At 40.5% G+C, this 21838-nt stretch overlaps 3 protein-coding genes across 7 annotated transcripts in view; 2 read left to right on the top strand and 1 right to left on the bottom strand.

Moving 5' to 3' along the window:
• Positions 1–11146, top strand: part of tpm4a (tropomyosin 4a) — a 21000-nt gene extending 9854 nt beyond the window's left edge. For 2 of the 4 annotated variants that reach the window (XM_061077705.1, XM_061077707.1), the window contains 7 exons: positions 5479–5612; positions 5834–5951; positions 6473–6543; positions 6653–6728; positions 7647–7709; positions 8241–8310; positions 9808–11146. In XM_061077705.1, coding sequence (XP_060933688.1) covers positions 5479–5612; positions 5834–5951; positions 6473–6543; positions 6653–6728; positions 7647–7709; positions 8241–8310; positions 9808–9890 — 615 coding nt within the window. In that variant the 3' untranslated portion in view covers positions 9891–11146. The other 2 variants (XM_061077706.1, XM_061077708.1) reach the window with 2 other exon arrangements.
• Positions 10983–15175, bottom strand: LOC133010216 (small ribosomal subunit protein eS27-like). 2 transcript variants are annotated; one of them, XM_061077712.1, is made up of 4 exons: positions 15009–15175; positions 11825–11933; positions 11594–11704; positions 10983–11482 (listed from the first exon to the last, which is right to left on the bottom strand). In XM_061077712.1, the coding sequence occupies exons 2-4, from the start codon at positions 11916–11918 to the stop codon at positions 11460–11462; spliced, it is 228 nt and encodes a 75-aa protein (XP_060933695.1). In that variant the 5' UTR covers positions 11919–11933; positions 15009–15175; the 3' UTR covers positions 10983–11459. The 2 variants fall into 2 exon arrangements, with proteins under 2 accessions (XP_060933695.1, XP_060933694.1); XM_061077711.1 differs by lacking the exon at positions 15009–15175 and adding an exon at positions 12349–12477.
• Positions 14903–21838, top strand: LOC133010215 (ras-related protein Rab-8A-like). The gene is made up of 8 exons (XM_061077710.1): positions 14903–15117; positions 15636–15696; positions 17001–17061; positions 17502–17579; positions 17733–17822; positions 17950–18015; positions 18941–18991; positions 19124–21838. Exons 1-8 carry the CDS (start codon positions 14994–14996, stop codon positions 19211–19213), a joined length of 621 nt encoding a protein of 206 aa, XP_060933693.1. The 5' UTR covers positions 14903–14993; the 3' UTR covers positions 19214–21838.

The following is a 21838-nucleotide window of genomic DNA, read 5'->3' as shown; positions in this document are numbered from 1 at the left end:
GATGTCGTCTGCCGACTCGAGTCCAGCACTTCCTGTGCTTCTACTCCCAACACTTCCTGTCCCTGAGCTCTGGCCTTGATCAACAGGAAGATAAGCGCGAGCTTGACTTATTATGTGTGCTTAATGGTGATTCCAGTTAGTGTTGAACAACTTAAGTAAAAGTTTAATAAAAAAACAAAAAAACATTACCTTCTAATGGCAAAACTGTCAGTTTCTCTGTAAAAAGCATCTGCTGTCTTTTCATCTGCATCTACAGCACCTTAATGACATTTCTTTCCAACATACAGTTCATTGCTGAAAGTAAATCAGAAATAATGCTCATCTTAAGTAGAGCCTCTCACCAGATTGTCAAAATCTACTGAAGCTATCATCCATTCGCTGCTCTCTGTGCTCAGTGGGCTCCAAAATTTTCTGCTCCAACAGTCCGACAGTTTCAGTGGAAAGAATTACTTCCTGGTGACACTGTTTTCTTTGGACTTTCTCCCCACGAGGAGCTCAACTTTCCAAATATAACTGCCACATGTTGATACTTTTTGGCAGTGGTTGGCATTCTGGGGAACACTCCCCTGTAACTGGCTTTGTGGCTAAGCTGATTATGCTGGCCAAGGCTGCGGGTAGTAGAATATTTCTGTAGAATCCTTACTAGCGAGTTTGCTGAAATGTCATTAAGTAGCATTTACAGATTGGAAATTGGTGTTTGAACCATTTAAAAGATTCTGTCAGACGCTATATGCTCAGGGATGTTTTTGTAAAAGCAGGATCCCTACATGTGTTAGCATGGCAGTGCTACTGCTGCAGAGTTGAAGTGGGTTGGAGTCCACTCCTTGTCAGGTTTTGACACTTAGCCTCAAACCAGCCCACAATCTGTGTGGAAATCAGAAAACATACTGTAGTAAAAATGGCACAAAGATACTCATTGTTATGTTTTTCTTGAGGTTTAATGGTCTTCTTCATCGTCTGTACCTCATGACAGGCTGCGCTCACACTGTTTGCATCCGTCTTTGCATGCCACATCTCTTTGGGAAACGATAACACATGTTCACATTGAGAGTAGCGTGTGGCGGTGTCAGGAATAACTTACCCTGAAACCTCAACAGCATTGTGCTGCTTATTAGCCCACTGCCCCAGAATTAGCCAGTAATTGGATTCCTCTTTCACTCGTCCTTTATCCTGTCTCTAATGCATGTAATACACAGAGGTATTTATTAAGTCATTCCCTGTAGAATTGTATCTTCAATGCAATGTAGACTGCCCACTATGTGGAGGTGAATGAACATTAGTCAACCACAAATAGCACATAGTCCTGTATTCTAGCATATTGTAATTATTGTCACTTAACGATGCAGCTGGAAACGGCCAAACAGCACTGACTGTAAAAGGAACAGACATTTTCAGAAATTCTTTTTTTTTGCTTTCTTGCTAAGAATTACGTGAGGGATGGCTGGGTTAAGATTGACACCATCCTCTTGAATTTACAGTTAATATGAAACTACAGCAAGCAGCCAGTAAGCTTAGCTTAGCATAAGGCCAGGAACAACAGGTAGCCTGGCATGTGTGTGTCTACAAATCAAAACTTAGCCAATCAGCACATCCAACGCTCATTAACACATTTTATGTCGTAATTTGTATTCATAAAAAAAGCATAAAAATGACGTGGTGATTTAACGTGCTTCAGTGACAATCAGATGTGGTTAAACCATAACGTTGTTACACAGATTAAGTCGGTGTGTTTCTTAGTGAGCCCTAAAGGTGCTGCTCATAGACTGTATTTAAAGACGGATTATGCGTCTCCACTTCCTCCCATTATCCAGAAATGAAGCTAACAATATAATTTTAGCCAGAATCTGTTTAGTATTGATCGGGGGAAGGAGCTGTGGTACCGAGGACCTAAAGGTACAGGTCCTCGGCCAATCAGTCAGACCTGTCAATCATGACTTTTAATCCCTGTTCAAATTACTAATTAAAACCAAACCTACCACTTAAAAAAACAGTTTGTTATCAGTGTGATAAGAACAACCTAAAATGACTAGTAATAGTAGTAACTCTTGGAAACAAGGCATTTAAGAAACTCATCCTTTAGGAATGTGGCTGCCAATGTGGCCAAATGCCCTTTGACATCAACTGGTCCAGGGGAACAGTGAAGTGGGCATCAACTCCTGAAAATACCATTCACCTTTTAGAAACCGCTGGTGTTACACATTAAACTAGCTTGATAACAGAGCACACATAGTGTTTGTGTGTTTCTGTGCAGCTTGCAGCCACAATCTTCATGATACTCCACCACAAACCTTCTCCATAGTTTGTTTTACCATATAAGGCGGTGGCAGCACGGGAATGCAAAGTGGGTGCTAAAGGAAGGGGCACGGCCAAAGAGAGAGAGAGAGAGAGAACACCGGCTCTGAGAGAAAGAACAATCAAAGGGAGGATGTGAAAGGATGTCGGGCTGCTAACTTCCTGTCACCTTTTTTGAGAGACCCATGTACAGTGATGTCAGTCATTTGACAGAGAAAACTCTCATACCCTGAGACCTTTACCTGGGGATTACAGTAAATAACTTGCGCAGCAGCTCTGAAAACTTACCATCAGCTACACGACATGTCACTTAAATAATTTTCTAAAGCCGCAGAGGGAAAAGTATTTCAAACATCGCCGTCAGAATCCACAGCAAAAACAATTGTCTTCTCTGGTCATGGCCCAGTGATTTAGAGACATGAGACTATGTACTGTATGCACCCAGGTTTGTTAAAACTTTGACACAAGGCTGTCTCTGTCTATAAGGGGACCCTCCTCCCCAACATGTGATTGTGAAAATCTGATGCCAGATAAATCAGGTTGCACACTTTAGATTGTGTGCGTAGATATACTACCGCCATAGTGGTATGAGCTCAGAGTTTGTGTTTGTGTGTTGCTAAACAACCAGCTTTTTACTGGGCAGGAAACTAACAGGTCGCTCACTGGCAATTTTATTGTGTGTGGCAGACTTTGACAGAATGAAAGTTTCTGTTTGCATGTTTGCAGTGTATGTGTGTGTTGTGTGTCTGGACATACATTACAGCATCTGAGCTGCCAGTGTAGCTGACCTAAAGCTGAATGAATGGCGTGTTTGTTTGTAGGCAGACTGTATTCTTCTCTCAGGTCTCAGGAAGTAACGCTATCTGTTATTCCAGGCTCCGGTTTAACTATATCCAACATTTCTCCCCGGCCAGATGTAGTTTAGACAGAAATGGACCCATGCAAAGGGACATCGCTGATGAGATTTCAAGATGTTTTGACCGATTTACGACTTTTCATTCATTCTGCGTTGGTTTAGGTTTTCCTCTTGTCGAGTTCAGGTTGTTTTAAGACACGTCAATGCTCGTATCGGAGGCAGCCCCATGGCAGCTGTGGGTGCAGCAGGGCAGGACCTTGGAGAGGAAGAAACAGAGCTAAAAGAGGGAGAGACACAGAGAGAGAAAAAAGGAGATGTGGAAAGACTGAGTGGCCAGTCAGCAGTTCTCGACGACATGGAGAAAATGTGAAAAATTAAAGAAGCGGGTACCAGCAGCCGACAAGCAGGAAACCTTGTGTTCATTTCCTAAAGTATTGAGTGTATGACAGAATGGAAGAGAGGAGTGGATGGAGGTCTATTTTATTCTCCACACAGACAGACTTAACTATTTTCCACTTAAGTTTCAGAGCTCTCTGTCACTTGCTTCTCTGTGCAGCGATACCTTCCCTTCTTGATGCCAGTCCTTTGCTTTCAGTTTTTATCGGCACAGATGTGCAGCAGAATGACTCAAGCACCTGTAAACTCAATGGTAGACCCTTTGACTTTTGATCTGACTTCTGCACAGAATGACTAGCTAATGAGTCACTGACCTACTAAGTGCTGCCTGGCGGCAGTGCTCAGAATAATGTCTCAGCCACTTGGTTTCAGGCACAGGTTGTAAAAGTGGGTTTGAATGAATGGTCCAGTATTACAACGGTTCAAAAGTGCAGTTGTGTAGTGCTCTCTGGTTGTAAACTTCAGATTTTAAATGGGGAAAGTTTCTGTGAGGTAACGTTGAAAAGTGAACTGCGCTGGATTTCAGCTTGAATGCTGCTCCCTAGGAGGTGGTGGTTGGAAAAACTCCCTGACCGACAGAGAGGAAATGCCTGTGTAGTTGTCTGTTTGCTTTCTTTTTCCTCTCTGTGCCTTTGTTTACCGAGCGCAGATGAGAAGAAGCCCATTCGTCCCCCCTACTTGCCCCAGTTCTGCATTCACAATCCCTGGAAATTGAGTTTTAAGTAAGCGTTTCATTCAAATCTGAAGTCTGGCGATCTTCAGATATTAAACAGGTTTACGCTCTCCAGCGTGACTCAGCTCCAGAGACTGATTATTTCAGGGTAGAAGCTGCTCCTAGGGGAGATCCTCTCGCTGTGTCTATTTCACATATTATTCATTAGCTAGAGTCAAATATTGATTTGTGAAACATGAGCAGCCCCATAGAGCAAGAACAATCGATAACAGTATCTTACGTACTCAGAATGAGGGAGTTGAAGTATTTATTTCATATGCGGTCAAACCTCTATGTCGATTCAGGCTTCAGTGTGATAAGAGAATGATACTATGCTTTATGACAGACAACTGAGTGATCATGCTAAATATTTATCTGTAGTCACCATGGTTACATTTGGATATTTTAACATTAAATTGAATGTTGGTCCTCCAGCTGCCTCTTTTAGTATACGTCATCCATCTCTCATGGTTTTCAAAAGGAGAAGCACTGGTGTGATGAAACATTGGAAAATTACGAATATTTGAATTACTGTTCTCCAATCTATTTTAAAATTGGAGTCACGTTTTTTTTATAGCTTTTATTTCATTATTTTTCTACAAAATATCAGCACACTTGGGAGAAAGTCTTCATTATACAAAAAGCAGAGTTTTTTAGTCAGGAGTTGAATTGAGTGCATTTAAATTGTAATTGATTAATTACATTTACAATTTATTTTCAAACCATTATTTAAAAACAAGTGCAAGTGGTTAAGTTAAAAAATGTCTGGTAACACAGTGACTCTTTGTAACGACCAGGGATATGGGATGATACGTTTTGTTCATGTTATTTTGATGAGACTGCTGCACAGCATCAATGAGATGCTCCTGACTGGTAGTGGCAGTGATCCAGGAAACTCAGACTTTGCAGATTCCCCTGATCCGGAGAAAAAACTCTGACTCACCCACTTGCTCCTGCAGAGACCTCATCAGCCATAAAGCAAAGAAAGCAAGAGCTTAATAGTTGCTGCTGTGCAAACATGTAAAACATGTCTGTCCCTTATTTTCTACATATTTTATGTTTGGCTGTGGTCCATGTCGCTCTCCCCCCATTGCCCTCTTTGTGCCTTTCCCTTCTCTTCCCTGTTTTATGGGTGGGAACAGGGGGATGGGAAGACCAGTTTGGATGATTTAAAGCTGAACAAATGACTAAAGTTCTCTCTTCCCCGACTCCCCCCCCTCAGGCAGAGGGAGATGTAGCAGGCCTGAACCGTAGGATCCAGCTGGTGGAGGAGGAGTTAGACCGAGCCCAGGAGAGACTGGCCACAGCGCTGCAGAAGCTGGAGGAGGCCGAGAAGGCTGCAGATGAGAGCGAGAGGTCAGAACACAAATCAACCCTGATATCCCTTTAGACACCTGAATTGCATTTCCTGCTGGGTGGATTAAAACTTTTATTATTGCAAAAATGTGAGATTAAGTTTGACCTCATTTATTGCTATACCCTGGCTTTCACAAAAGAAATCATCTGAAGGTTGATTTCTACGTTCAGTACATTTGGAGTCATTCATACCTGACCTTCACTGTGTCCTGTCCACTCAGAGGGATGAAGGTGATCGAGAACCGAGCGAGTAAGGACGAGGAGAAGATGGAGATTCAGGAGATGCAGCTGAAGGAGGCCAAACACATTGCAGAGGAGGCTGACCGCAAATATGAGGAGGTGAGATGGAGCATGTTAAGAACAACACTAACATTACCAACACGGTAAGCACTCCACTACTACTTTGTGCCTTCAGCCCCTTAGAATTAGGGTTGATAATCCATTTCTCTTATTTGTGGAAATCCTCTTCCTGTCCTGCTGGCCATCAATAAAGAAAGCCGTCTGAAAAAAAAAATATACGGAATCTGTGGATCTTGCAGGACTGTAATAAACACAATCGATCATTTAATTGGGTTCGAATGAAATGATTGGTCAGCGTACCTGTCTGTCACTAACTGACCTGCCTACCTGCATGCACCCTGCCCCCTGCTCTCACTGCGCATGACCGGAGTCACGAAGCCAGAAGTTAGTGAGCGAGTCCCTACACGTTTATGTGTTTGGTGGCGTAGCTTTGACGAGGGGGTCGATGGGAGGGGGTTGGATGTATTGCTTGCGTTTTTTCAAAGTGTTACCTACTCTACTGCTAGCATGTCCAGGAATACCAGCCCTAGCTTTACGATTTTTTATGTTCTTCACCCCAGGTGGCTCGTAAGCTGGTGATCCTGGAGGGAGAGCTGGAGAGAGCCGAGGAGAGGGCCGAGCTCTCAGAATGGTAAACCCACTGACTTCTCAAATGGAACTACGCACATAGGTAGCACGTGCCCTCACCTCCCATTCCTGTTCCATTTAAACCAAGCATGTGTCTATGATTATCTCCACAGTAAAGCCAGTGACCTGGAGGAGGAGCTGAAAAATGTGACCAACAACCTGAAATCCTTAGAAGCCCAGTCTGAGAAGGTGAGACTCCTGGAGTTGTTCCACATAGAAAGACTCTGTTTTTATCAGTATTGTTCAAGATAAGCATGGCTTCATGTCAAGGCTACTGTATATACGCCAAAAATTTGGAAAGAAAAACCACTTGTTTACCACGTTAAGATGACTCTGACAAAAGTAATGTTTCTCTTCAATATGCTTCAGTTGTAAAACATATTATTTTTATCAGAATAGCTACTATGAAGACAAAGTTTACTCACACTGCAACTCTCTTTCACAAACAACCTAAATTTATACAGCAGTATTTAACGAACAGCAGGCACATACTAATCTCCACGTTCCTGCAGCCTGTTATTTGGGCTGTTTTTGTGGCTCGGTTGGTAGTAATTTGAGTGAGTGTGGGGGGGAGGGGGGACACCACATCACCAGGGTATTGTTCTTAACTCATTATAGTATTATATCGTCCGACCCCTTACATACAAACCCTATCCTTTAGAATTTTTCGTCCTCAGCTTATTTAGAGTCGAAAATCGAAATGTATCAAGAGACCAGCCCTCGTTCGTCAGCCAGCAGAGACCTGCAGCACATTCTTCCTGTTCGCTGTGTTTCCTCCCTGGGCGCAGACAGGCGGCACGACAGCATGCCAGGCTTACCACATGACCGCGCTCCCTCAGCGATACGAGCCCTCGCTTTGTTCAGTCTGGCCTGCCAAGGCTGACATCATAGCTCAACCTGTTGTCAGGCCCGGCCAACACCTCTGTTCTTTTGTGCAGTTCCCTCCCCTTTTTTTTTTTTTACATGTCACTCCTTACAGGGAGCGGTTTTATAGCTCATGGACTAATCGTAATGTGTGATAGCTGAGAGCAAGTGTGGGCATGCGTTTTTCTAATATCTGTTTGCTAATTATATTATTTGTCTGCGTGTGTCTCTCTCTATCAACAGTACTCAGAAAAGGAAGACAAGTATGAGGAAGAGATCAAAGTGCTCACTGACAAACTGAAGGAGGTGAGATCCTGAGTTTAGTGATTCCACAGCAGAGAATATTTCACAAAGACGGCTCCCTCCAGTGGCAGTAGTACACACTGTCTGAGCATGCACTGTATACTTTTTTATAGAGTTAGACAAATGAGCAATGTCACACATAAATTAAGGTTCTTAAGGACTTTACAATCAAGTTAATGGACTTTCAGCCAAATCTAATGCATGTCATAATCACTTCCTAATGTCCTACACTGTATGAAACTTTTATAATAGAAAATTATCAACTCATGTCAACACCAGCTTTATTTTATTGGATTAATTTATGCATTCAAAACTAAAGTGTGTAAACATATGATACGATAAACCTTATTGATTCCATGCCATGGAAATTCACTTGTGAAAAGAGAACATGTGAAAAGTATCAAATGGAGGAAAAAAACGAGTAGAGATATAATGTACATAATATGCATCTTTCACTGCAGACTAAGTAAGATATTGTTTGTAGAGAGGGTCATTGTCGCACACCCTGTGACATTGTGTCTGTGTTTTCGTCAGGCTGAAACCCGTGCAGAGTTTGCAGAGAGGACAGTGGCCAAACTGGAAAAGTCCATCGATGACCTGGAAGGTATGAGACCAGTGCAGCTCGGATTATATAGAACATAATGTTGCGGGTTTGCTCCACTTAGAACCAACATACACAGTCGTCTGGTCACAAGGTTACATTCAGTGTCAGGGCACAGGAAATGTCTGTTGATGAATCACCAGGTTTAACAGTTTCCTGTGGGTAAGACTTTAATAACATGCACAATGTTATAGTTCAGGTTGACAGATCCAGGAAGGAATGTCCAATTTCAGCATAACATAATTTGCAGAAAGGAAAATGCTTTCCTCCCAAATGTATGGAAACTCCTTACCTAAGTTAATAAAGCTAATAAAAGGTCCTTGTTTCCAAGGGACCTTGGCTTTGTGTCGGCCATGTTGTAGAGAGTAGTCACCTTTTAGGTGTCAGGCAGCTGAGTTTATAGAGTTATTGGAGCGGTTTTATGTGACAATCAGTGAGGTTTAAAATGCTCAAAGCTCACGTAGCACGAGAACTGACATAATTAGCGATGCATCGTTCTTTCTTCCAAGCAATTTCTGCATCTTTAAAAAAATAGGCCTGACCTATTTTTTGTCTTCTCCTTCCTTCCCTCTACTTTTTTCTGCCTCCATCTGTCTCTCGTTCTCGTCCCGCTTTTGGCTTGCTTGTGTCGCCGCTGTCCTTGACACCTGCCCTTACTTCCTGTCGACCTCTGACCTCCAGATGAACTGTATGCGCAGAAGCTGAAGTACAAGGCCATTAGTGAGGAGCTGGACCATGCCCTCAATGACATGACTTCTCTGTAGATGCTCTGCTTCTCTCTGCCTCTCACTTCCACTCTTTCCTGACTTTCTCTGAATGTGCCTTCTGCTCATCTTACTATGCAAATGAACTAATTAAAAACTACTTTGCAGCTTACGTCTCTGTTCTTGATGATCCGTACCAGCATATAGCTTTTTCATTAAACAGAATAATGAAATATTTAACCCATAGCCTCAGTTTCCTACAAAGTTCACTGTTATTTTTCTAACTAGGCAACCAGCAGTTTGTTGTTGTACTATTGGTTGTGACTGTACATTGTCCATCTGAATATCAGTTATACAAGGTGAGCTCTTCTGGTGATATTTTGTTTGGTTTTGCTGTGAATTAATGCAGTTTTCCGATCCCCCTTAACCCTTGAAAACCCCTTTAAATCAAATGTGTTTTTGAATTGTTTCTGATATAATAGATCAATTTAGCGTCTAATACAGTAAATGCCTCCACAGTGTTTCACACAAGTCTTCTAATAAGTCCGTACACGGTTCCATACTAAGAGTCTGCAGTTCATGCATGGACGACACTGCGTGTGGTTGAATATTTTGCATGTGGCACAACTTACCCAAAGTAGTCATGCATATCAACTGTCTAGTTACACAGTGCTCTGTTTGGTTCTTCAGGGGAAGCCTTTTGGCAGACCCACTTTGTGAACTGGCATGATATTGCATTTGTGAGAACAGTATTATTTGCTGAGGTTCACTCTGTCACTTTTCTTTCCCTCAACAGAGAACTTATCAAGAGCCAAAGAGGAGAATCTGGGCATGCACCAAGTCCTGGACCAGACCCTGCAGGAACTGAACAGCTTATAAACACACAGAGAGGAAACTGCAGAGGACGAGATCGTCACGTCACATTCCATTAGATGTTCGACTCCATTCCACAGTTCGAGCTGTAAAATCTCCCCCCCCCCCTCCCCCCCATGTACCAGGGGGATTAACTTAATGCTTGTCCCTTAAAGTTTTTTTTTTTCTAAGGCACAACTTTTTTTCTTTAATTTTTGGGGGGATGGGAAGTCGTTTTGAAACCATCACTTATTTTTTTTTATCTCCAGCTGCGATTACAGAAATGTTTTTTTGACCACTCGTTTAGAAAAGAACTGGCAAATTAAAACACCCAAAGAAACCTCAGATTCGGTCAACCACTTAAACTGGCTAATTTTTCCCATTTTATATGCACATACATTAAAGCCTCTGTCTGATTATTATTATTACACAGGTTACAGATGGTGCTAGGGGTTCTCTCAGTCTGCACAAGTGTGGCTCTGAAGTGCCACCCAGTGGTGGCTTAAAGTCATGAAGTTTCTGATCATGTTCTAACTCCTGAGGAGGCTACAATCAACTTGTCTGTCTCCGCAGTGTCCTCGTCACTCTGTTTGTGTGCGAGATGGACAGCTGGGCTCATGGAAAGGTTTCATTCAGAAATAAAACAAGTCAAGACACATGGTCCTCAGTAAAAAATTGTGGATTTTTGCCTGAATATGCTGAAGCTTACATGTAGAAGATGCAGAGTATTTACAGTGCATCGCTTTACTTCATCTCTATTCATGGGATGTGGGAATCAATGCCATGAAATGAACGACCTTTCCTCAAGCACAACCTGCTCATCGACGCCTCCTGCACCATCGCCGACAACATGCCATCATGTAGCCAATATTAACTAGACTTACAATATGTTGTATTACATGAGCGAGCTAAACCCCAAACCACTGGAAGCTTGGTTAAGTTTTGCCAACCATGGATACTTATTGTATATAGTAGAATAATGGTAGGTAAGTCGTATTGTTTGATATTTTTTTTTCCGTTGGGCTGGGGGGTGGGATTGGGTTGTTTCATTTACACCACTTTTTTTTTTGTTTGCCAGGGGAAATCTCAAGACCAAAGAACACACATAAGACTAGACAGTTAATTCTTCAAAATGTTTTATTATTATTTTTTGTTTGTGATGGTCGTCATGGTTTCATCTTGTGCCAGGGCCATGAGCAGCGCCTCACATCTTATAATGGCTCTTTTGAAATATTACATTCACCACCCCCTCTTATGTCAGTCTAATAAATGTTTTACAGAAATCTGGAGTCCTCCGACTGTTTTTTCATTTTTGATGATTACAAACACACGAAACATGATTGTCTTGGTAAAAGTAGTAATCATTACTTCATCATGTGCTTTGCTATATCATTCTGATATACTTACAATTCAATGAGCACATAGGAATGTATATATGGTTCCCTTAACCTGCTCTACCCCACGGGGAATTTTATGTCTTTTCATGTCTCTTCTTTCTCGTCTCACATTTAAATCATAAACATAGAGTTTGAGCCTCAGAATCCTTTTCCCATCCTTCCTGTCATGGATGCTCAGGTGCGTCTGCTCAGTAAGAGGCTATTTCCGTCTGAAGGCGCAGCCTAGGGAGACGGAAAAGAACAATTTTATTATCTCAGTATCGACAAAACCGTGAGCTGGACTTATTTGTTTATATATTGAGTAATTAAAGCAGTTTGGGACATTTTCCTCACCTGCAGTTAGTCTGCATTTCCCCCCTTGTGGTTGGGTGAGGATTAAGGAGCAGCCTGAACAAGGTACCACTGTCTGTGAATGGCTGAAGATGGTGGTGATCTTGTAGCAGCCTGCAAATTATCCAAATGTGAGAATAAAAGAGAAATAACAATAAAGGATGATACTCAAATACATTGTAACATCAGTCTGGGAATGAGATGTGTGGTGCAGTAGGGGCCTAAGGTCCTAACCTGTGCATTTAACATCCATGAAGTAGGAGTTCGGACTCTGCACCAGCCTCTTCTTCTTGTGTCGCCTCCTCTCCTCAGTGACGCTGGGGTGCATCAGATCCTTGGCCAGCTGCAATGAAGAGAGACCAACATGATTTTTCATTGAAGGATTTCATTCATTATTTATCGTCACTTATTCATTGAATGATGAGGCCACTGTTTGGGTTTGGTGCCTCCTACAGTCTGAGGAATGAATCGCAAGTAAGAGCAAGTGCACAGACATGTCCAGACAAGTTCACACATTATCCTGACAGCTACACTGACAGATTTCATGTTACACTCTCCACATATCAGCTGATCAAACTTTATAACAGCTCCCTGTCAGACACACTTCATTTGCAACACCTAACCACAAAAACAAAAAACGCGTCGAGTTGATTTTAAAACCACAAAGAAGCAGGGTTGACAATAGTTCTCCACAACAAACGAAGTACAAGGATAAAACAAAATAAAATGATTTGTAGCAGCACAAACTACTCACTCACCGGCATGTTTGTTCAGATCACTCGGGTTTTTTGTCTAAAACAAATAGGACGTGTTAAAGTGTGATCAGCCTCTCTGTGTCTCTTTGTTGTTGTTCTGAACCTGCTGATGAACGTTCAGTACCAGAGGACACCAGGAGGCGGAGTCCTTCTCGTCAGGGGCGGGGTCACTCATAGTACTGGCTGAACTGGTCCATGTTATGAACAATGGCTATTATACCTACAAATTACAATTACATGTATGATTAGTGGGAGTCAAATACAAAAGATGTACAGGTAACTAGGTAATTGTTTTGATCATTCCTCTGTCTAAATCCAGTTTTAAGAAATGATCTGTAAAGTTTTTACTGAGCTCACCAGCTGCAAAATTGGGTTTTTATCTCGCATTAACTCAGGTTTGATTATTTATTGTTTTATTGTGAAAGTCAGGCTTTTATTTTGTGAAAGTCTGTTGCTGACGGAGCTTTTACATGGCCATTTTCATTTTAAAGTTCTTGCAGGCGGCGGAGTCGACAGAACCAAAGTAATTTGTAGCCACTGCCAAGGTGAATTTTCTTACCACCGGAGTACTTCCAGTCTAAAATATCACCTAAATGCAAAACACACAGTTGATATCAGCAAATCACTCAACGAAACAGCGAGCGGAGCGAGGCTTCGGCAGACTACGTTAGGCGCAGGGAGGAGTATAGATTTTTTATAACGAAGAGGATAACATTAATGCCCTGGCAGTGGCATTGAGCTTTAATTTTGTATTTGCTTTGATAACATTGTTAAGTTGAGATTTACACTGAATATTTTATTTAATTGCTACTGTATTAAATACTGATGTTAAAAGTGTTTGCACAACAAATGTTATGGCACTTTCGTTCATATGGCAGAACATTGAAAATAAAATTCACTACTTTTTAATTTATTATTGGATTTTGCGTATACAAATGCGATTAATCGTGATTAATCAGGGAAATCATGCCATTAATCGCGATTAAAACTTTTAATCGTTGCCCAGCCCTAGTTTTTATCAATTTGATTCTATTCTATCGAAGTGTTTGTTTATTTGTTTGTGTTCACACCAAAAGTAAAATATTAGAAATATGCTCTGTACTATGATAAAAATATAAAATGTTCATATGTGAGAATCTGGTACGTGTATCGTTTTGTTTAGTATTATCGCAATGAAATTAGTCAAATTATGTATACCTTGTAAAATTTGTTGCCATTAAGTTTTGGTCGTTCTACTAAATGATTAATCAAAGCAATCGTTTTAGCTCACTGTTGTACTGGTGGATTTGTAGACTTTAACTGCAGCTTTCTTTAATATAGCACTTAAGACACAACATTGTTAATCCAAAGTGCTTTACAACATTCTCATCGAGCCAGCAACAATGTTTTACCTGCCCAGGAGGTTTATCCGGCCATGGATCTAGGCCCATGGTTTAGGCCATAGAATGTATATGAAGATGGACGACTTGACAGATCCCCAAAAGTGAAGCCAAATAGCTTGATCACTGGTGGACTCCTGCAGCATAGCTCATAAATCCTGCCTCTTCTTTGTTATTAGATAGGACATGAGCCAAACTAAAAAGTCAAAGTCCACTTGGAAGGAGTTTAAGTTCTTATCACACTGATGTTCGTACAAGCCATAAGTTGGGTTTTAATTATTTATCTGATGCCATAAAAAATGTGGTAAAACATCATGATTGACAGCGGAGACAATAATAAGTTGAGCTTATGTATGGGCGGGTCTTTGCTACCACAGCTCTATACCTCAATAGTTACTCCCTCAAGATGGCAGCACTCGTGTCTTGGATATTTTGGCTTCGTTTCTGGATGGTTCAGAAGAAGTAGGGACGCATTGTCCATCATTATTTACAGTCTATGGTCTGGCCAGTGTTTCCCAAAGTGGGCCCAAAGGCCACTGGTGGGTTTGGAGGTATAGCAGGTGGGTCAAGAATTGTTCCATTTAGCAAATACATCAACATAAATTAAATTAAATTAAGAGATATTAAAATATATATTTAAAAAAGTATGATATGGGTATAACTTATGAGTGAGTAGAAGAGGGCCGATTATGGCCACAATGGTTACCATGGTTCTTCTGATCAATATGGAGATTATGATTATTTTTGACTATTATACAAAATATTTAATGTCATGCTACATTTCTGCTAATGTACCAACCTGGATGTTAGCCTCGGGGCTTGGCTGATTATTTCTGGGGCCACGGGCCTCTTTTGTTTGGGAAGCTCAGGTCTTAAACTTTAATATGTGAAATAAACTTTAATATATTACATTTTCAAAAATGTAATAAATTCAGTAGATTGTCATAAAGGCATGAGTGAAACCAGGTCTGACTCAAGTGTCATTGAACATTAAATATTTGTCTTCTATTTAAGTTGATTACACAACAATATTAAGTAACACTTAGAGAAACCATTCCTTTGTTGTAAAGAAAGTTTTACTTTCTCTTTGATCAATCAATAACTCTTTTAATTCGGGTGACAGCGTGCATGAAAACGAGCACACCCCGCGACTTCCGCAGCCACGACGACAGCGCAGAGTGGCAGTTGGTTTGACCACACGGCTGCTCACTGCTCTGACGTCTCCACACCGGGCGGGATATCCGCAGCACTAGTAACACGGCTAATAACATGGCGAAGACTTACGACTACTTGTTTAAACTTCTTTTAATCGGCGACTCCGGCGTCGGGAAGACCTGCGTGCTGTTCAGGTTCTCGGAGGATGCCTTCAACTCCACGTTTATCTCGACTATAGGTGAGTACAAGGCGGCGTTTGGCGGGGTTGTCTTCGGAGGAAAAGTGTGAGAGGAGCAGCCCATCCTGTCGAGCTAATTTGTTGCTAGTCACCCCTCTGGCTAGCATTCGTGTTGTGCTAGCGGCTAGCCAGGAAGCAGCCCTGCCGGCTTCGTTTAGAGGGGCTTTTCCAGACCTGTCACTGATTACTCAACATGTATTTACACTTACTAGTGTCACTTTAATGAGTTGTGTGCATTGGCTCGTACCCCACGCAAACATTTACCCGGATAATAGACACACAGGAACTATGTCAAGTTGAGCTAACAGGCTACAAAGTGTGTAGCCTGCACAGCTAGCATTATGGGCAGTGTCATTCCTTCATATGACCAGCTGCCTGTACTTTGCTCCCCCCAGCCCCCAGCCTGCGTTACATAATGTTCCAAATTATCAGTGAGACTTGACACTGTTCAACTTTTTGCCATTGTTGTCTGAATAACGGGGTTTTAAATAGTTGTTTTTGTTATGTTTCTCCTTCAGGTATTGACTTCAAGATCAGAACAATAGAATTAGATGGGAAGAAGATCAAGTTACAGATATGGTAAGAACGTCTCCAACGTCTCTCATTTCACAGCTTCCTTGAAAGATTTAAAGATTGTGAACAATTATCATTCAATCAATCACAGAAACTATCAAACAAAAAGCTTATTAACATGGGAATAAACCTCAGAGAGAGCCACGCGTGAGGGATCCCTCTCCCATGATGGATTCCATCATTATACTCAGTTTCCAGCTACATCAAGCTAAACCTGAAGCTGTTGTTTATCACATCAGGCCTGATTAAACTCCTGCCTTCGTGGTAGTTGTAGAAAGATGTTACACTGGGAGGTGCTTTAGTCTTGCCTCTTTATAAACTGGGTGGACAACATATTAGAGACACCTCCCAGTCAAACACAATACAGTTCAACCAGCACTTCAAATTATAGAAACTAAAGTGACCTCTCAAATAGTTAAAACACAAACCGAACATTGTAATCATAAAGGTTGGGTGTGTTTCATCATTGCATTGTTGAATCAGGCTGTGTAGATTAGATTGTAGAGTGTACTTAATAAACTGGTAACTGAAAGTGTTGTGCACCTGTGCAAATAAAGTATTTTTATACCAGTTAATACCTATTATCTAAATATAATCCAACTATTGAACACTCATGATAGTTAAAATTCTAGTTAGTATAAGATATTTAGGGTTAGGAATTGCAAGCATTGTTTATATCTGCTCTCATAATGACAATCTTCTTGTCCGTGTCACGTTGCTCTTAAACAAGACACAATGTTGGTTTCCTGTGTTTAAAGCTTTGTAGCACTGTGGTTTCCCGTAATGGCAGAGACTATTCTTGGTTTACTCTGCATTTGATTCAGGAAACTGAATAACTCAAGTGATACCTACTTTTGTACCACTGTGTAGTACATGACTGTTTGGGGTTATAACCTTACTTGTTGTCTCACTAAAATCTTAGATGAGAAGATCAAAATCTGGTTTATTTTTGTTATCAATAAAGCGGTAGTAAGTGATATGTTAGCTCTTAAACAAAACTGGGACCAGGGTTAAACAGCCTTGTGTTGCTACATGTGTGTTCCCATACTCAATCTGACAAATCTAAGCTTTGTTTATGTCATTAATATAAACTTATAGAAGGAATATATAACCATATGTACTTATTGTCCTGAAAGTGGCTGGCTTCACAGTTTTCAACACCACGTAACAGACTGTTGGGTCTAGTGCCGACTAGTTTGCACACAACTTGAAAATGTGATACAGATTTCATATCAAATAGCTGTTTTTAAAAAAATAGTGGTGGTGTTGGCAAGGTTTTGTAATACAAAATAAAAATGTTTTCTTTGTAGGGATACAGCAGGACAGGAGAGGTTCAGGACCATCACAACAGCCTACTACAGAGGAGCCATGGTAAGTTGCACCACCAGCCTCACAACTCCCACACTGAACTCGTATAGTTCAGATCATCTCAGCATCTGTGGATCAACTCATGTGTGAGCACTTCAGCTGAAACTTTTCCCAGAGCCACACCCGGCATTGTGGTTAATATTGTATTGTCACATCGGGGAATTCAGTTGTGTGCTCAGTGTATTATTGTGTGCTTTGTGTTAGCCTGTCCTTTAGCTCATGTTTAACTGGATGCATGTGTTTGTCCCTTGGACATCGTAAACAATTGATTAAGGTCGCCCTGCTCTCCCTTGAGGCTGCACAATCATGTGATCCATCACTAATTCATGTTGAAATCAACAGCAAAAACACATTAGATCCTTTTATTTATAGTCTGTTAATACACTAAGGAAAATGACTAGGGAATGACCTTACAGTTGTCTTCTCCTCTATGAAATCTCCAGGGCATCATGCTTGTGTTTGACATAACCAACGAGAAGTCCTTTGACAACATCAAGAACTGGATACGGAATATAGAAGAGGTAAGAAAACATTTTACACAAGTTGAGTGGGCCTATTTGTGAGTTTGTGTGTATACTTGCTTCTGTACAAATGTTGCTGTTTACATTACCTGTGTATATGTGTATGTGTTGTTTTGATATGTATGATTACATCTCCTGTTTTATTATTCACAGCATGCCTCAGGGGATGTGGAGAGGATGGTGCTTGGGAACAAATGTGATTGTAATGACAAGCGACAGGTGTCCAAAGATAGAGGAGAGCAGGTGGGGAGATGCATCAAGTCAAGTGCACTGAGAACCTGATTAACATTGCACTAGTAGCTTGCTCTCTTGGTGTACACATGTATTCTCTTTACTGACATTTACTCTGCCTCTTTTCTCTTGATGTCAGCTGGCGCTGGAGTACGGCATTAAGTTCATGGAGACCAGTGCAAAGGCGAACATCAATGTTGAGAATGTGAGTTCACACTTTTCCTGCTATGACTCAATTGCAGTTGGCTGTTTTGTTGCTAAGAGTTGAGGCTCTGGTCATTGTTGTAGCATGTTGTGTAAGAATAATCTTTTATAAATCCACTGCCCACAATGAATTGGATTAAGGTTTAGCTTTTTTTGTATTTGTGGATCATCATGAACGTATAGACTATTGCATTCATTTAAATAATTCCATTCATCCAGTTTTTTTTCTGTCCATATCAACTGTTTCAACAATATGACAATAAGTCAACAGAAAATGGATAACAAAACATCTTATGATACCTACACTTTATACACAGAATTCATTTATTCAGCAAACCTGTGCATTCTGAAGCTTAGTTCACTTACAGACTACACAATGGCCGCAGAATTTAAAGCAGAATAACATAGGTGTGGAGTGGAACAATGTATGTCTTTGTTTGTAAAGGATCCTTGTCAGCTCAAAACTACAATGATCAACCAGTCATCCATGGTTCCATGTTTAACACAAGGTCATATTTAACCATTAAATTAGCCATAGCCATGATTATACTCCAACCACATAATTTGTTCACTGCTGACCCATAGACTGTGTGTGTGTGCTCATCGTGCACATTTTTGCCTTTTGTTATACAATTATTTAGTTATTTGTATCATATTGAATATCAAGCACTCCCCTGCAATCCTGAATCCTGTGTGTTTGATTTAGTGACAAAGTCTATATGTTGGTCATTGATATATTGCTCACACACTTTGTTGATTACTTTGCTTTATTCAAAAGTCTAAAATAGTATAAATTAAGTATTTAAAATGCGATGGGCTATCTCCTTGCTTGCTTTATGCATGTTACAAATGTGTAGTGATCAGTTACTTCATCTTGTCATCATTATTATTATGGTAACATCTTTCTGACCTGTTCCCGTCTGCAGGCATTCTTAACCCTCGCCAGAGACATCAAAGCGAAAATTGACAAGAAGCTGGTAAGCACATAGAAAAGTGGAAAATGAATTGTCTGGCTCTTTTGGATACAGTTTGCTTTCTGTGTCGGGCAATGTTCTGGTGTTTCTCATGTTCTCATATTTGTGCCTTGTCATTCGCGGCGTGTCTTCCAGGAGGGCAACAACCCACAGGGCAGCAGTCAAGGAGTAAAGATCACAGAACAACCCAAGAAGAACAGTTTCTTCCGCTGCACGCTGCTGTGAGGAGATGGGAGAGTTGGCATCCACCATCGCCTTAACTGTGTCCCGCACTGGACAGAACTGGACAGAGCACACTCTGAAATCCATCTCTTTTATCCTCCTCCACTTGTCTTCCTCCTCCTGTCGGGTTTGTCCCATGCTTATCTTCTAGGAACAACAAACGTTTATCGCTTCCTAATTCTACCAGTAGTCTGTGGCCACTGTTACATGCAAAATGTCTTATTGTTTTTTACAGTTGCTCCTTACACCTAAGGTTTCAACTTAATTCCTTAAATTGTATAGACTTTTAAAGATGGCCTTCTCAGCATGAGACACTGAAAGAAATCAAACTACTTTTTGTAGGTGACTGTTTCCTGTTTGCAGGTTATTATCTTACATTAATTTCTGATGCGAGGTGTTTTTTCCACCTGTTGTCACTCGGGGTAAAGTCTTATTTAGTCAGTCTTGATCTGTAAAAGTATCCCAAATTATATTTCCAGACCTTACCCACTAGTTTAATGGGCTTCCTAATTTTATAAACGTAGTCTATTCAATAATGCGACACACTGTATCTCTGCAAGGTGATCAGAGTAGATTCCCAGTTGAGTGCTACCATATTACAGACTGGTTGGTCGAGAGTTCTATATATCTGCATTAGGTAAAAGCAACATGTAAATTTGTTGAATTGATTATTATGGACCATATGAAACAGCAGTGCCAGTGCATTTTACTCATCATATCAACATTGGAGTTTACACCTTTTCTACTCATGTCTTTCTATGGATTTTTTTTTAGGCTGAAACATTCCATTCATTGCTCTTGTGAACACTTTAATGTGCAATGTAGTGTATTTAGAGTCCAGAGTTCGTCTGTCTTAAGTATTCGTGCAGTTGCAGTAACAGCTGGGTTCTTGAGAGCACACAGTTTTTGAAGTTGATTTCCTCATGATGGGTATTTGCTGTGTTTCTCAGAAAATGTGTATTAGGAGGAAGAAAGCTATTTGTTGCACTTCCCTTGTCGGACTAGCAATACCCGACTCTAACACCAGGAGGCAACGCAGCAGAGGCGCTGAAGGAATCTCAGTGATTAATAAGAATCATTGTTTTATGCTTTGATCCTTTTTTCCAGTTGTCAGTTCCAATGGGGGAACATGTTACACAACTGTTTATTTCTGGGCCTTGGATCAGGGCGATGCTGTAGCAGTATTTATGGAGTGAAACAAAACAAAAAGCACCAAATGACAAAGTGGCCTTTTATGTTCTTATTGATTATGCACTTTTCCTTTTGTTCTTAATATGTGTTGACTATGTTTGTTGCAAGTCTTAACTGAAAGCAAATAATATTCATGCACAACTTTTTCCCTGTTTATAAATCTGGGATTCCTGAAAACATCCGAGCACTGACGAGGCCTATGATATAAAGAAGAATTTCCCCATTACAACATTCACTGATATTTTTCTAGCATTTTATAAATTTGCATCCCTGTTGATGCTTTCTGGAACCCCAGATTCCCCTTACCCCGCTTTCTTTTCCTCTCTCGTTATCCCCCTTTTTGGCCCAGCACCAGAGCCGTCTGAACTATGCATTCTGGGTCCTTAAGAAAACCTCAAAAAGCTGTGCACATTTGACTTGATAAGCTTTGTATGAGATTATAAATGTGCATAGGATCCTTACTATTTTATTTTCTGCTGTCACTCCAAATTCTATTGTGTGTGTGCGCAAGGGTTGAGGCGCAATAATTGAACTGACGCCTGGTTAAAATTGCCTCAGGGCAAATCATCATTAGTTTTGCTGAATTGAGTCATAAATATTAACCTGTGGATCTAAATCATCATCTTTGATGGACTCGATGGTTTCAGCACTATGTTTGTTAAACTGACTCTCGCACATAAAAGATGCAGTTTTTAGATTGAAGTGGTTTAAATTTGGTCTGTAAAATGAGCACAGTTCTTTTGATTGGATTGGATGTAATTCTCTCCCCATTGTAAATCTGTCAGTTCTCAGTCAACATGTCTTCAGCAGCACACAACTGATTTTGAATTTCATCACTGATCTTTGATGGACTTCATGGGGGGAGATGAAAATTCAGCAATTGTAAATAAGATCTACAATGATTGTACTGTAGTTTCATAAATCACATCTACACCTTTTGTAGATAAGTGTTCTTTGATTTATTAAAATGAGATTGTTAAAAACTTTTTGCACCATTTATCATTGGAGATGTATATTAAATATGTGAATAGATATTAGGAAGTTCAATATAAGCTTGTGTTTTGCTAATGATTTATTTTTCACCTATAATTAGATGAGATTATGATGTGATCAGGTAGAGTTTCCAACTTTTCTTCTAAAAACTGATTTATATGAACAAGAAAAAAAACATGTTCAGATATACTTTGCGAGATGTTATGATAGTGTCATGTTTTCTTAACCAAGCATGATATATGGAGGGCCTGATTTTGTAGGAAATAAAAAATTTGAGCTCATGACCTGGAAAAAAAAGGTCATGATCCAAAAATGTACAAACAAATTGACCAATTAGAAACTGTATAATTAATTTAACTATAGATTTTACTCAATTTGATCTATTTTGGTGACATGAAACCCTCGAGATGTTGGTATTGTTATAAAGACACACCTGAAAGATAA

This window comes from Limanda limanda, chromosome 9, assembly GCF_963576545.1.
Source record: "Limanda limanda chromosome 9, fLimLim1.1, whole genome shotgun sequence".
Classification (NCBI taxonomy): domain Eukaryota; kingdom Metazoa; phylum Chordata; class Actinopteri; order Pleuronectiformes; family Pleuronectidae; genus Limanda; species Limanda limanda.
Note: the sequence above shows the minus strand (reverse complement) of the source record. Positions and strands in the feature narration are given on the sequence as shown.

Excerpts from the sequence above, each read along its gene's own strand:
- LOC133010216 (XM_061077711.1), bottom strand. Across the intron at positions 11,705-11,824 it reads CATGGATGTTAAATGCACAG|GCTGCTACAAGATCACCACC; the intron begins GTTAGGACCTTA and ends GATAATTTGCAG. Across the intron at positions 11,483-11,593 it reads GAAATGCAGACTAACTGCAG|GCTGCGCCTTCAGACGGAAA; the intron begins GTGAGGAAAATG and ends CCGTCTCCCTAG.
- LOC133010215 (XM_061077710.1), top strand. The coding sequence starts at position 14,994 with ATGGCGAAGACTTACGACTACTTGTTTAAACTTCTTTTAATCGGCGAC. Across the intron at positions 15,118-15,635 it reads CACGTTTATCTCGACTATAG|GTATTGACTTCAAGATCAGA; the intron begins GTGAGTACAAGG and ends TTTCTCCTTCAG. Across the intron at positions 18,016-18,940 it reads CGAACATCAATGTTGAGAAT|GCATTCTTAACCCTCGCCAG; the intron begins GTGAGTTCACAC and ends TCCCGTCTGCAG.